Source organism: Erythranthe guttata, chromosome 7 (genome assembly GCF_056151865.1).
Source record: "Erythranthe guttata isolate IM_541 chromosome 7, IM_541, whole genome shotgun sequence".
Lineage (NCBI taxonomy): Eukaryota > Viridiplantae > Streptophyta > Magnoliopsida > Lamiales > Phrymaceae > Erythranthe > Erythranthe guttata.
In genome coordinates this window covers 8,873,669-8,889,686 of record NC_142539.1, presented here as the reverse complement: position 1 = coordinate 8,889,686, position 16,018 = coordinate 8,873,669, and the positions used below count along the sequence as shown (strand labels likewise).

Genomic DNA, 16,018 nt, shown 5'->3' with positions numbered 1-16,018 from the left:
CATTTAAGGGACTCTTAGCATATTATCTTTGAAACACATCTACACTTTTTTTTTTGGGCCCCCTTGTTAGTTGGGGCCCAAAGCAAATGGTTCCCCGGCAATACCCATAGGCCGGCCCTCATTGTGTTTACAGTAAGATTACAATAATAGACAGTAATATTATTACGTTACTCCGTCAATAACTTAAACAAAACAAAAAACCCAAAGAAATAATAATATTTATGTGGTTGACAGTAATATTATTGTGTTTACAGTTATTTTAATGTCAACGACAGTAATTACGTTGACTTGTCAACAAATCAAACAAAATGAAAAAAACCCCCAAAAAATAATAATATTGTCGTTGACTCTAATTGTACGGTCAATGACAGTACAATTACATAGATGTACTGTTAACGACAGTACAATTACGTTAATGTACTGTCAATGACAGTATAATTACGTTAATGTACTGTCACTAACGGTATAATTACTGTTAATGACATATAATTACAGACAACGTTTAGTAGCGAGCGTAAAAACATGGATACAAATTTTATGAGAAAAAAAATCACTTAAAAAAGTCAACGCCGGAGACTGGCGGCGGAAAAAACAGACCAAAAAAAAAAAAAAAAAAAAAAAAGGTTAACGCCGAAGACCGGCGGCGGAAAAAAAAATCGAAAAGTCAATGCCGGAAACCGGCGGCAAAAAAATAATATTTGAAAAAAAAAGTTTAAAAATAAAAGAGTCAAAATTGATTTTTGTGGTCAAAATTGATTAAACTGGGGTTACAATTAAGAATTGGGTGTAAAGGGTTGGAAGTAATTTTGTCATATACATTAATTTTTATTTTATTTATAATAAATATTAAAGGGATGGACTTATTGACCAAATAGATATAGCCCCTAAACTTAGTTTAATAAAAATGGTTGGTCAGATACTTATAGACAAAAATCCCTTATTATTATTATTGAAAACTACACGCACAAGCAAAAGCATTTTAGGAAACAATCAACTCTAATTAAAGAGCAAGCATATCATAATTAATGCCAGGGTCCTCAAAAATAAAAATAAAAATTAATGTTCGGGAAATTTACAGTTTTTATCCCTCAATTTTGAGACGATTTCAAATTTGGTTCTCTATGTTCACAAAATACACATTTGGTCCTCATGTTTCAATAATTTGACATTTTTGGTCATTTCCGTCAATTTATCGTTAGTCTGTCAGTCAGTTATGGTAGTGATGGAAACACATTTGATTTCGTTAGTTTTAACGGAAATTTGATAGAAATGACTAAAAATGTTGAATTTTTAAAACACGAGTGACCAAATTTGTTTTTTGTGAACATGGGGAACCAAATGTGAAATTGGAGAAAACATGAGGGATGAAAACTGTATTTTTCCCTTAATGTCTGCATACATGGCCTTAGTTAAATTATAATTTCAAAAAATAAATACGTAATTCAATAAAAAGAAAAATAAGTTCTAAATAGTATGGTGGTTGTGCAAAATTCGTCCCAGACTTCTTCCTAAGCACGTCGATCTCCTCTTCGTCGTCGGAAAAGCTTGACCTGCAACACAGGAGTTGAGTCTAGTGGAAAACCGTCCGACGCTTAAATTATGATGGAACATGGAAGACGCGCGACTCAAGATACGGAACAAGTAAAACGGAATCTTTTCCATAGGCCCCTAAAATAAAAGCAGTACTAATCTACATAACTACGAAAACTAGGAAGTCAGTGAGATGTCTTTGTAGTAGGTGTGAGGAAACGTTAAGGATGATTATTATTTAGTGCAACATGATTTAACACGTCTTTGTCATTGACTTTTTGGGAAAAATATAGTTCTTGTCTTCAAGTTTGCACGGATTTCACATTTGATCCTCATGTTCACAAAAAACACATTTGGTCCATTATATTTCAAAACTTCAACACTTTTAGTCATTGCCGTCAATTTCTGGTTAAAACTAATAGAATCAAGCGTGCACCCATCACTGCCTTAATTAACGGTCTAACGGTAAATTGACGGAAGTGACCAATCCAAAAGTGTTAAATTTTAGGAACATGAGGGACCAAATGTCTTTTTTGTGAGCATGTGGGACCAAATATGAAATCGATGCAAACCTGAGGAATGAAAACCATAAATTCCCCTTTTGAGTTTTTCTTTGTGAAAGACTCAAAGGTACTAATAATGTATCAAAATATATAGGGAAAATTACAGTTTTCATCCCTAAAATTTATACCGATTTCACATGTGATCCCCATGTTCACAAAAAAACACATTTGGTCCCTCATGTTTCAATAATTTAACAATTTTGATCATTTTTGTCAATTTACCATTAGTCTGTCGGTTAAGGCAGTGACGGACACATGCTTGATTCCATTAGTTTGTAACGGAAAATTGACGGAAATGACTAAAAGTGTTGAATTTTTGAAACATGAGGAAACAAATATGAAATCGGTGCGAACATGAGGGACGAAAACTATATTTTTCCCAATATATATATATATATATATATATATATATATATATATATATATATATATATATATTAAAATATTGACATATTAACATCATACACTTAATTTAATGATTATGAGTTAAAAGTCCAAGTTGAGCAAAATATTAAATTCATCTTGTCTCTATCTATTGACCAAAATATTTATCAAAAGTCTCCTTATGTGAAATTTGTACTTCGTTGTTGTAGCTAGCTAGTACTTTCATATCTCACCATCGCTGAAGTTCTCACCATCTCTCTCTCTCTCAAATACACTTACATAGTCAACGAAAGAATGGAAGCAGCTCCGGTTGGCGCAGCCCTTGGAGTTCTATTTCCAAGACTGATCTCAGTTTTGGAAAAGTAGATCGACCTCTTCCGAAATTTCAAGAAAGACCTAAAAAAGCTAAGAAGTTCAATCACCATGATTCAAAGATTCTTGAACGATGCAGAGAACAACCAAATCACCAACGGAACCGTCAAACTCTGGTTGCATAAGCTCGAAGGTGTCGCTTTCGATGCCGATAATGTTTTGGATGAGCTCGACTATCAACATCTCTCCGAAACGGTTAATACCCAACACAAAATCAAGAAAAAGGTTCGAGTCTTCTTCCCACGCAATATTCGTCGTCTAAAAATGCCACGTAAAATCAAGGATATCAATAAAAATTTGGAAGAGATCAACAAGGAGGCAAGGAGCTATGGCCTTCAAATGGCGGTAGGAGGTGCATGTGCTCCTATTGTTGGATCAGGCCCATCATGCCGAGAAACTGATTCGTTCGGTAACGATCCGATTTTTCTTGGTAGAGAAAACGACGTGTCTGAAATTGTGAAGATGATGACTACTCCTCCAAAGGGTGATCAAGTATTCTCTATCCTTCCGATAGTCGGAATGGGAGGACTCGGAAAAACAACAGTAGCTCGGGAAGTGTTTGATCATAAAGACATAAAGTCTCATTTCGCTAAACGTTTTTGGGTGCATGTTTCTGAAAATTTCGATCTCATGATTCTTTTCAGAAAGATTCTTACATCATTAACAAAAACAAACGTCAAACTTGAAAGTAAACAAGATGTTTTGGAAGAGCTTCAGACATATTTGGGAGCTGGAAGATTTCTACTTGTCCTCGACGATGTTTGGAATGACAGCAAGGGAAAATGGGATGATTTTATTAATCCGTTGAGAAAAATTAGTTCTGTGACAGGAAATGGCATCGTTGTTACTACAAGAAACCAGAGTGTTGCTTCACTGGTGACAACACTTCCTATTCACAAACTAAAAGAATTGTCAGAAGAGCAGTGTTGGTCCATAATCAAAGCAAAAGCCTTCCCAAAAGATAATGTTCCATCAGAATTTGAGCTCATTGGGGTATCTATTGCAAAAAAATGCCAAGGTTTGCCATTGGCGGCTAGAATGGTTGGGGGATTGTTGCTTGGTAAGTCGATTGATGAGTGGCTCCATATTGAAATGAACTGGCTCTCAGATTTAAGAGATGAAAACTCAGTCTCCAAGATTTTAAAACTGAGTTTTGATCATTTGTCATCACCAGCACTCAAAAAGTGTTTTGCATATTGTTCGATATATCCTAAAGGATATGACTTACCAAGGGAACGCTTGGTTGAGTTGTGGATGGCAGAGGGATTTCTTGGAGGAAATGATGATATGGAGATTGTGGGCAACAAATTCTTTAATAACCTTTTAGAGAACTCCTTGTTGTTACAAGTTGTGGAGAGAAGCGGTGACGACAATATAATATATTATAACATGCACGATCTTGTGCATGATCTTGCCTCCTCTGTTTTAAATTCAAGCGATAAAGTTCGGTACATAGGTTGGGAATCGATTAATGGTCAATCACATGCTATCTTAAAAGAACACGCAAGTTGTCTTCGTTCATTATGTTTCAATGATAGTATATGCGATCTCATGTTCTCGGAGTTCAAATCGTTACACGTTTTAATTTTGAATTCAGGTGGTCATTTATTTTTTGATGAGTTGCCAAGTTCCATTGGAGAGTTAATACATTTGAGATGTCTGGACATTTTTCACACATTTATTAAATGTTTGCCAGACTCTGTTGGTGATCTCTATCACTTGCAGACATTAAGAGCATGTCACATGGAGAAGTTGCCAAACACAATGAAACACTTGATGAACTTGAGGCATCTCCACCTTCCTTCTCGAATCGAAGCCTCCGGAGATGGGAAGATTAATTTCTCTTCGAACACTAGTATACTTTGGAGTGAGCGATAAAAAGGGTTGTGGAATTGGTGAACTCGGAAGCTTGAAGAATCTAAAAGGGGAACTGGAGATTTATAATCTTGAAAAGGTGCATGACAAAGAAGAGGCTAAAAGAGCAGATTTATTACAAAAGTCAAACATAGTCAAGTTAAAGCTTGTGTGGAGTCACGGTCAAAATGGCAATGAGAGTGTTTTGGAAGGCCTCCAACCCCACCCAAATTTAAAGAGCTTAAACATTTATGGATTTCCAGGAAGAAATCTTCCATCATGGTGTTCAATGATGTCGGAGCTTAATAATTTGATGGAGATAGGTCTTCGAAATTGCAAAGAATGCGAACAAATTCCAATGCTAGGGCACATGCGACATTTGAAGAATCTTTATCTACATGGTATGGAGAATGTGAAATCCATAGGTTCGTCATTCTACGGAATGGACAAGTGTGGCAGATCAGGTAATACAATTACTATATTTCCGGCACTTGAAAGGCTCGAGTTGGTTTGTATGTGGAAGCTGACACAGTGGTTAGAGGCAGAGTTGATGCCAAATGCAACGGGCAATCGACGACTATCTCAACTTGTGGTGGTATTTCCTCGCCTCGAGTACTTGAAGATTATAATGTGCATGCAATTGGAGAGTGCTCCAAGTCATTTTCCATGCCTAAAAGAATTGGAGATTTCTCAAGTCCACAGTGAATTACCTTTGGCGAGCATATGTGGGATCAAATTAACCTTGCTTACAAAACTCCGAATTAATTCAATTGATGGATTGGTGTGTCTTCCAGATTGGTTATTCTGTAAAAATCAAAATCTCTCGGAGTTGAAGATAATTCATTGTCCCAACTTAACACATCTAGTGCCTTGCTTCCAAAGTGGCTACACCTCTCTACTTAAAAAGTTGGAGATATGTTATTGTCCGAATTTGGGAGAATTACCAGATGATCTACATAGCCTTAATGCTCTTGAGATATTGAGCATACGTGATTGCCCGAATCTGATGGCAATACCATATCCACACGAATCACATGATGAACAACAATTATTATTATCAGGATTGAGTTGCCTTCGTGAATTGAGTATTCGTAAATGCCCCGGGTTGACCGATTTGCCAAGTGAAATGATAGAGTCATTTGCGGAGTCACTCGAGAAGTTGGAATTGTTTGAATTGAGCAACTTAAGGATGAATGTGGGAATGGTGACAGGGTGTTTGCAGAAAATGCATCGTCTCACGGAGTTAAGGATTGATGATATTCCAACCACCAATTCCTCGAAGATTGAGTTGTCGTCTAGTGACTGCAGCTCGCGGGGTACTTTAAGCACGGGTACAAGTTGCGGTGAGTCCTCACATTCCTCGGTTTTTGATGCCATCTTGAAAGGGTCAGCAAAACCCCTTCGTACATTACAGTTGTACGGGACAAAGCACAGCCGGGATCTACCAAAGGAGCTTCAACATCTCACTGCTCCTTTTGAGATATACTTATATGATTTTCAAGAGATGGAAGAACTGCCTGATTGGGTAATTGGGAACAACAACAACAACAACAACAACTTGTCTTCATCTCTGCACAAGTTAGGTTTATATAACTGCAGCAAGTTGCGGCGTCTACCGTCTAAGGAAGCCATGCTACGTCTCACCAACTTAAATCTTTTACTAATTTACCAATCTCCGATGTTAAATCTAAAAAGGACACCGGATAGAGATTCTGAGTGGCCCAAGATTTCCCATATTCCCCTCGTAGTTGTGGATGGAGTAGCAGTTTCAACTACCCTCGTCTAAATATGTTGCATAAGTCGAATAGGTCGCTCAAGGCATAAAATACAACACATATAAGGTCTAGAAAAGTAGTTGCGGCAGCAAACCGGTAATATTTGTTTGTATGTTGGAATTTTATTTTATATCAAATATTTGTTGCATTCATTTGAACTCCAACTTGTTTTGCACACAAGTGTTTAATTGCTATTTTTTACTTGTTACAAAAGAATAATAACTTACCTTGTGAAAAATATCTCGAATGTTTTTCACAAGGTAAAACTCTGAATACCTAAAACCGAACCCCAAACCCCAAAAAAAAAATATAGGGTTTCATTTTCGATAAAACTCTATTTCGTAAATTGAACGAACTTGATAGGAGCTAGAAAATCAATTGAAAATAAAATTTCTAGAACTAAAAAACTTAAATAGTATTCTACGACATAAATCAGAAGAAAACAGTGCACACACACCAGTTGGAACTTTTCGCCAAGGATTGTGGTCGTCGTTATCATTAGAGTTTAACTCCTTAATCGTGATTTGCTTCCGATTAGCGGAATGATTATCAAATGTGCTGCTGAAAAATCGGTGATTGAATGGATTGAAGAAATCGACCGTTATACCTAAATTTTAAATTAAGCCCTGTTACATGCCTTAACAACCACAAAGAGAAGACTCCATATCATATTTAATTCACGAACCTGGAAAGTACTCTAATGGTTGAAATTCATGATGATACACTATAATATATATATATATATATATATATATATATATATATATATATATATATATATATATATATATATATATATATATATATATATATATATATATATATATATATATATAGCTAGTTGTTATCAATATTTGGTGTCGCTTGCAATTATTCATCTCCATACCGTCAATTTAATTTGTAAATTTAATTTGCTTGCCGAATGCCGAGTGAGAAGATAAATGCATTTAATTTAATTTGGATTGAACGAGAACAAGAGGGTCTGTACGCGAGTAGGTGATCTTGGTTGGAGTCCTTGCTAAGTGGACGATCCAATGTGAGAAAACTCTTACAAGGAGACTCGCTTGGTGCTATCACCCCGTTGCGAGGCAACTCTCACGAGGAGACAACTTGCTCGGTGCTACTGCCCCGCGGCGAGACAACTCGCACGAGGAGCCAACTCGCTCGGTGCTACGACCGCGCTGCGAGACAACTCCCAAGATGAGACTCGCTCGACGCTACCACCCCAGGGCGAGACAACTCTCACGAGGAGACAACTCGTTCGGTACTACAACCCCGCTGCGAGATAACTCCCACGAGGAGACTCGCTCGCCAGTACCACCCCGCGGCGAGACAACTTCCACGAGGAGACAACTCACTCTGCGTTTATGCGTCACAGCGAGACAACTCCCACGAGGAGACAACTCGCTCGACATTCGTACCTCGTGACAAGATCACCCCTCGCACGAGATTACCAATTTGTGAAGTGACCATGTACCTACCTCGATTCGCGTTGCCATACGTGCACCACCATCCTTATTCCGCCACTCGATCCACCTATCCTCCTCCCGCATTGCCGCAACATCCAGTGCCACCCGACTCCTCTTGAGATCACTCCTAATGCCGCCCCAAAGATGCATGAAACCACTCACCCCCCTTGACCTAACGACCTGCTAAGGTCACTCTATTAGTGCCATCTCCAAGACAAACTCGACAATCTACTAGTGCCACACTTAAAGTTTGTGATATGGGCTAATTTGCATAGGCCCAAAACGCCTACTATCTACCCTCTTAGAGTCAGCCCACCCTCCACTCTTCTCTTTTTAGAGTTAGTACAAATAAGAAGATAAGAAATATGTTAACATAATTCACTAGAGGAGGATAATAAAATCACACATAGAAGAAACACATACTACACCAAGAACACACATTCTACACACACAAATACACATAAATACGATGAAGTGACCAAAAAGGCCACATCAATGGCGCCATCTGTGGGAACATTTGAGTTATATACGTGAGTTGTTCGGTATTTTGCTATGATTTCGAGAAACACGATAATAAAATAGAAAATAAGCTGAATGTCGAGAAATTGAGCACCGGCGATATCCAGAGGCTCCAGTGGGAGGCGATCGAAACGAAGATCCGACAGTGGATTAGCGCCGCCAAGATATGCATACCTGTGCTCTTTGCCAGCAACCGGCGGCTGTGCGAGCAGATATTCGAAGCTCTCTTTTCGGTTGTCGGCTTCTCCTCCTCCTCCGCCACCGCGGCCTCCGATGACTACACGAGCCTGGTTTTCAAAGGCTGCGCCGACCAAAACTTCCACGATTTTAATGGGCTGTACAAGCAGACACTCGAGACTCTCCTTGACGACCTGACCTCCAAATCCTCCCCCGCAAAGTTCTACACGGTCTCTTCCAGGGCGGAGGGGACCTCTTGAACGAAGACTGCCACAGATGCATGAAGAGGGCTCCAGAAATGACGTCAAAACTCTGCAGGGAAGCGCTCGCCGCGAAAGTTCAGCTCAATGGGTGCTACTTGAGGTACGAGATTTCCGGGTTCAGGCAGGTGAGCGGGACCGAGTTGCGGTACAAGGTTCGCGGGTCGACTCGGGTGAGTGGGGATGGGTTCGGTGACAGACTAGACACGGCGTTCGCGGAGATAGCGAAACGGGTGGCGAGCGGGAGTGGGTTTTACGCTGGCGAGTTTCAGTCGGTGTACGTTATGGGTTAGTGCGAAGGCGAGTTAGGCGGCGGCGACTCCGTGAGCTGTGTGAAACGTGAGGCGGAAATGGCCAAGTTTGAATGCGGTGGCACAGTTTCTATAGGTCAGTTTAGTATATATATATATATATATATATATATATATATATATATATATATATACACACACTAGGTACGGAGCACCGCGCCTAAGGCGTGGTGTCCGGTCGTCATATTTGCACAAGTCGATCGGTTATTTCGATGGGGTTGGTGATGTGAATGCACCATGTGATACTGTGCCATCCCCAAAATTATGAAACAATTGGACGAAAATGAACCTTAATAACTTATCAGTTGGAATGTACATACTCATGACAACTGCCATAATGTATAGGTAAATCTTGCCAATTATTTACAAATGCGTATTTGAATCCAACATAACTATTGTCGTTAAAAAATCTAATCCTACCAGCATAGTATATCTCTCAATGGTCGTATGATGCTTCCTACTATAGAAGGGAAATTTTGTTAACCATTACAATGACAATTCAGATCCATACGGGTACAAATACCTTGTAGAGAGGCATGCATTCCACATTACTTTGTCCCTCGTGTCAAACAAAATCAAATAGCCTGCAGGAAAAAGTGAATCTCATTTGAATTGGCATGATACTAAATTCAAATTCTTACAAAAGAAGTTGTAATATAAATGTTTTACACACATCAGAATGAATGAGGAGTTTATTAGAAACAAGTTTGGTAAAAAGTAATCAATCAGATAAGTTCCTATATGCTCCATTACGTTCCACCCGTCAAGCAGATAATTTTATAGACGTATTCAGCAAATAATGCACAAGTGATACGATTTACAATAGTCGTACTAAATTATATACTACACTATCCATTCTTTACAAAGACTAATTTACTGCGCTATTATTTGTAAGCAAGTGTGTCGTGAAACAATAAGTTATGCATAACTTTATTAACGGAATTGGTAGTCAGGTTCAGAAGCAAGGCGATCAATTAACATTTTTAAGAAAATGAGATGTCACTAAATAGTGAGGAAGAATAACCTAGGAAGTCAATAAAAATGAATAAAATTCATACCATTTTCTTATAATCACAGAGATTAAAAAAACTTCAATTGACCTTTAGACACTCAATCCCTAAGGGAAAAAAGGTTAATTAATTATTAACAAATCATATAAAGCAGAAAAATCCAGCAGTACTGACCAACTAATTAGACCTTGTACCTTGTTCTATTATATGTTATGTTACCAGAGTAACTGCAGTAGCTGCAGAAGTTATAGTTAAACTAACCAGGGAAAGACAATGAGGCTTTATTCATAAATTCTTGCAAGGGTTGTGCAGATGCTCTTCAAAGTGTGTCTACATTTCATAAAAATGCACAAGCTTATTTAAAAAAAAACATTTGGCACACACCTTTGCACCTTCTGAGGAAATTCTAGGAAATTCTTAATTAAGGTAGCTCTTGGACGGTTACGTTTCTTCAGAAACAAAAAGTGCGATGGCATATAACCAAAACGCATGAAAATATAATTTGAAAAGCTTTCAGATCAATTAGGTATATTGGAAGGTAAAAGGCAAGCATAAAAATACATTTTGACTTATATCGGACTCCGAGTAGCAAACATGAAAGTAAAAAAAGTAAAAATACATTAATTAAGACATCCAGATCAATAAGAAGTTTGTAAAAGATCTCAATCCCCCTTTGAAATAAAAGAACTCAAAAGGTAAACATAATAAGAGAAATGATTACCAAAATAAGGGGAAAAAGATAGAAACAAAAAAATAAAAAATAAAAAAAGCACAAGGGCCTAAACATCAAAAGAAATGAAATGAAATAACACAACCGCAATTATGAGGAATAACAGATAGACATGGAAGGATATATATTTCTGCAACATGGACAAAAGGACAACGTACATATGGAAGTAGGAGGAAAAATAAATTGGCTAGAATAGAATAATAGTGAAGTGACGATACAAGAGGGGCGGGATCGGCGGTTGAGCTTCAGCGGAAGAGGTCAACAAATGTAGGCTAGATGTGGAGGTTGTACGTGTAAACAGCGTTGTTCCGCAGCGAGAAAGAATAAAAGAAAATGGAAAACAAAAAGCAGGCAGGTTGATTGAGCTGGTTCTCAAGAATATAAAAAATAAAAATAAAAAGGCAGTGCAAATGTGGAGCAGTAAGTACGATACGACAGTGTTTTAGAATAAAATGGGGCAAAAAAAAAAGGGGGAAAAGAAATGGGATGATGTGATAAGAATGAAAACTCAACTATCTTGCGGTAATCAGTCATGTGGCATGATTATATTTAAAACGAATCAATCATGTGGCATGATCCTCATAATAGCATGCCCGTTACTGAAGTGCGAATTCCACAAACGCACATAAATACACAAACTTCATAATAAAAAGTTTCACATATCACGCACAAGCATTAAACATAGATTGCTAAATTAAATAAATAATCGAATTGTTACCTTAAAATACAGACATTAATCCAACACCTGAAGCAAGAGAGCATACCTATATGCCAAAATTAGGTGCCAATTATAAGAAAATGGGCCAAAATTAATGAAAATGTAAATTTAAGGAAAATGTGGATAATATTACTGAAAATGGCATTCCATCTCCGATCTATAAGCCTAAATGCGAAAACTCACATCTTGTTCTGTGTCACACAATGAGCAGATGACCTGAAGAGGGATACAAAGCCAAAATAAGTTGATTTTGGATAAATGACCAAAAAACAATATATGAATCAATATAAGAAAAATAAGATCTTCAAGGAATGAGAGAAGGGAAAACAATACCAATTAAGTTCGAAAGATATTCCCAAACACATCCATTAATTACGTGACTCGAGTGGATAAACTTCTAATTAGTTCTGCTTATTTATAGATTAAGAGGGTCAAAATATATATGAATTATAAATCTCGAGTAGAAGGATCCAATCTTATTTATAGATTAATGAGTTATAGTAATAATATTTTCTTTCAAATCTGACCTTTCAATCATTGTGGCAGTGCCTACAGTCAAATATTTCATTGCAAGAAGGTGCTACAATATTGGATCTTCTCATGCAATGCAAGTTTCGAAACGAACCTGCCAAATGAATTTCTTCAACCCAAACCCAATCTTCCAAATGTAGATATTCACATAAATGAAGCCCTAAATCAAAAGGCGCACTAAGAAGAAACCAACAAACATACAGAGTGGAAACCAGGGTAGCCCAAAGTCACAATCTTGAAGTAGCTTTCCAAACTAGAATAAGAAATTAAGATTTTTCTGACAAAGACTGGAGCATCCATATACAACAAATTGACGAAACATCAACAAAGTGGAAGAAAATCGAAACAAATAAAATCCCATAAAGAACCCATGTTAGGACAAAGGGAGGGAGGTAAGGGAAAAAGGCAAAGCGATGTTAAAACAAGAAGAGGGCACGTATCGGTAGCAAGTGAAATGAAGAAGTGACGAGATAACTGTTGACGGCGCAGAAGGTCAGCAATAACGGCGGGGAAGGAAAACGGAGCGGTAGGAGAGAAACAAAAAAGAGAGGTGGTTTGAGGCCTGAGGCAAAAAACGACGTTGGTCCACAATAAGCAGATTAAAGGAAAAGGAAAAACCAATTCCTTACCCGATCAGTCAAAATAAAACAATCATATTTTTTATCCAAAAAGATTAAACTTATGCTTGGGAGGTATATTTATGAATTTCGTACCGCTGTGTTATATTGAATTGCTAAAAGAATCACTGTGATATTAAAATTAGCAAAAGAAGACCCTGTAGTGAATTTTTTTAGCACGCAACCCCCTAAATAGTGAGATTTTAGGGGTGCAATTTGCTAAAAAAATTGAATCATAAGGGTTTAGGGGTTTATTACTATTAAGCATTAAGAGGCTTTTAGCAATTACACAGGGGTGTTGAATGCAATAAACCCTCCTTGAGCAGTTAATTACTTATATTTCAATTTCGTTTTCAAGGGTCCTTTTGCAAAATAAGAATGAGATGAAACCATTTTTTTTTTTAAGGAATTGATACTTACGGATCAAATACGAGTCCACCAGCTTCAGTTACAATAACAGCACTAGCAGCTACATCAGTGAGTAAACGGGGCCCAACTTCAGTAATTTATCGAACATTTTTAGAAATTGGAATAGTTTTAGAAAATCTGCCCAAGGGCCTCCAAAACAGAGCTCGTAGAATAAATCAAGCCTTCCACATGCAATCCTGCATAGATTTAAAGCACAAGAGCCACTCATACAAAGAGATCTAACGTGTTCAAGTGATCATAAATCCATGCTCTCAACTATTTTTTAGCATGAAAAGTAAAATAAATAAATAAATAAACAAAAAAAAATGGTGGAAGAAATATTTGTTGTGGGACCCAATACTGACTACTATGTTACAACCGTGAAGAGTAAGTTGTTGACCCTATTTGTAGAGGCGTCCACAGTAGACTTGTCACGCTTTTTGCCTATCTGTTATTCCAATTAGAATGAATCTTCATTAGTCGTGTAGTTAAAACAATCTAACGGTAATTTTTTTTAATAAATTCTGGTTAAGCTAAATATGTTTTGCAGATTACCTCTGTGACAAGAAGGGACTTCACAAGTTCATTTTGAGAAGATGCTGCACATGAAAAATATGGCAATAAGGATCAAACAATCGTAACCTGAATTTAAAATAAATATATATAAACGCCTGAAGACGTAACATACTGTTCATGGGTTTTCTGTTTAGAAATGCACCTTTGCCTCAAATCGCAGTAAAAAGCTGCAAATCGAAAAAACAAGATTCGTTATCTACTCAACAAGAAAATTCAGCTAATGGTACTATTATTCTCTTGAACAGTCGCACCTCGTCCATAATTGGATTGTAGACAACACCGACTGTCGAAACTCATCCAATCGTGAGCCCGACGGATACGCATACGAAAGGAAACCTGCAATGCATCAAAGATTAGAACACATTAGCTCAGTGCTTTTTACTATTAAACTTGTCGACAATTACTCAAAATTATGACAAGATACTAATAATAAAGATACGAACCTGTGAACAAAATTAGTGGTTCCATCTAGCGGATCGACAATCCAAGTCGGTTCGTCGGTCAATTTTGTGGTGCCAAACGCAGCAGTAGTTTCTTCCCCTATGAGCTAACATGAAACAAAAGACTAACGTCAAGATACGAAGTTCACTATAGCTAGCATCCAAGTGGAAAAAAAATACGGTTTCAAGAAATCTAACCTTGTGGTCAGGAAACTGTAGTTTGAAAAAATAAAAAAATGAGTTCTACGCATTTCTTGTCAGTCTTTGTGACCAAATCTACCTACACGGAACAATCGACACACATCAGCATATAACAAAATTAAAAAGAAACAAACGCGTCCCAATATATAAACTCCTAACATCATCATTCATACGAACAATTTTCAAAACCCGAAGAAGCAATCGAAGCACTACCGAAGTCGACAATCGGAAAGCTACTCTTAACAGTGAGCATAAATATAACAGTCCCAACTGTTTTTTTGACTTATATGATTTACGAAACAAATACCAATTACGATTTACGAAATAGTAAACAAATCTATTACAGGTTACTGAAGATATACCTCTAATCAATTGAAGGGTTACACAAAATGTTTAAATCTAGGAATATAAAATGATATTGTACAGAAATCAATAAATCAAAATAAGCTAATATTTTACCTCGCCCTTTTGCTCCTCGTTTTTTTTCTTGTAACACCCAGAACGAATTACCTATTTACCCAAAACCAAAAAATGAAATACACATAATAATAAAATCAGTGAAATGTGGGCGAAAGCTGATTTAATTAGTTCCTCAAAAAATTGCCGAAGAGCACCTCCCCAGCACTCTTAGTAGCATCCACCGTTGCCGTTAGGAAGTCCTCCGCTGAACTTGAAAATCAAAGAAGAATCTCAATCATAAACCACGGAAAAACAAAGGCGCTAATAAAACTGACCTCGCTCTGCCGACGTCCCATGGCAACTCTGGAAGAAAAGGATTGAAGAAAAATAAAGACGGAAGGTTCTTGAGGAGAAAAAGTGAAGGAAGAAAAAAATGGAGCAGAAATTGAAGATAAGTTTAATTAATTTGGTGCAATACCTATCAATTACTACTTGGGAACTTGAACTCTAGACCAATATTTTTCGGAACTTGAACCGAGTGAAGGGACGGTACAAGGGAGGCCGGGATGTGGGAGTCAAAATTTGTAGGCCACCGACCACCATGGGGGCCCAGCATCGATCGAAGCGGCGGCGGACGTCGGACGAGGTGGGGCTGGCGGGCGGCAGCAGTGGGCGAGCAAGGAGGAGGAAGTAAGAGAGCTGGTGCAAACGGCGTCGTTTTGCAGCGAGTAGAATAAAAAAAAAGGGAAAACCCAAGCACACATGTCACCGTCGAGCTGCACCAAAAATAAAAGGAAAAGAAAAGAATTTGAGAAGCTAATTGGACTGTGGAATTGCAACGTCGTAGTTTCAGCATTAAATGCGCCAAAAGAAAATGAAAAAGAAAAGGCTGTAAAAAAAGGGGTAAGTACAAATAAATCCCAACTCAAAACAAAACATACGGGTCAGTCCCCAGCAATGTTTAACAAGTGGGTCAGTCCCTAAAGCAAACATAAACATGCAGTTCAGTCCCCGACCCCACTTTTTTTCACTTTATACACTCTCTCTGCTCTCTCCTCTTTCTTCCCTTTCTTCTCTTCTCTTTTTCTCTCCTCTCTCCTCTCTCCTCTTATTTCCATTTTTTCTCTTATGTTGCTCTCTCCTCTCCCTTTCCTCATAGTCTCTGTTACTACTT

General features: G+C 37.7%; 1 protein-coding gene, 2 long non-coding RNA genes and 1 pseudogene across 3 annotated transcripts; 2 read left to right on the top strand and 2 right to left on the bottom strand.

The window, feature by feature from the left end:
• Positions 1–2,699: 2,699 nt before the first annotated feature.
• Positions 2,700–6,540, top strand: LOC105950351 (putative disease resistance protein RGA3). The gene is given in 2 exon segments (XM_088820888.1): positions 2,700–4,648; positions 4,650–6,540. Coding segments are annotated over 2 exon segments (3,588 nt in total). The 5' UTR covers positions 2,700–2,900; the 3' UTR covers positions 6,490–6,540.
• A 480-nt stretch (positions 6,541–7,020) lies between these two features.
• LOC148769157 (plasmodesmata-located protein 2 pseudogene) lies at positions 7,021–9,439 on the top strand (annotated as a pseudogene).
• Positions 9,440–9,493: 54 nt separating this feature from the next.
• Positions 9,494–12,272, bottom strand: LOC148769156 (uncharacterized). The gene is made up of 4 exons (XR_016032210.1): positions 12,200–12,272; positions 11,806–11,888; positions 11,673–11,718; positions 9,494–9,798 (listed from the first exon to the last, which is right to left on the bottom strand). It is a non-coding gene; the product is annotated as an uncharacterized LOC148769156 (long non-coding RNA).
• A 1,264-nt stretch (positions 12,273–13,536) lies between these two features.
• LOC105950352 (uncharacterized) lies at positions 13,537–15,568 on the bottom strand. Its single transcript, XR_016032209.1, has 5 exons — positions 15,323–15,568; positions 14,905–15,207; positions 14,056–14,140; positions 13,917–13,971; positions 13,537–13,827 (listed from the first exon to the last, which is right to left on the bottom strand). It is a non-coding gene; the product is annotated as an uncharacterized LOC105950352 (long non-coding RNA).
• Positions 15,569–16,018: the final 450 nt, after the last annotated feature.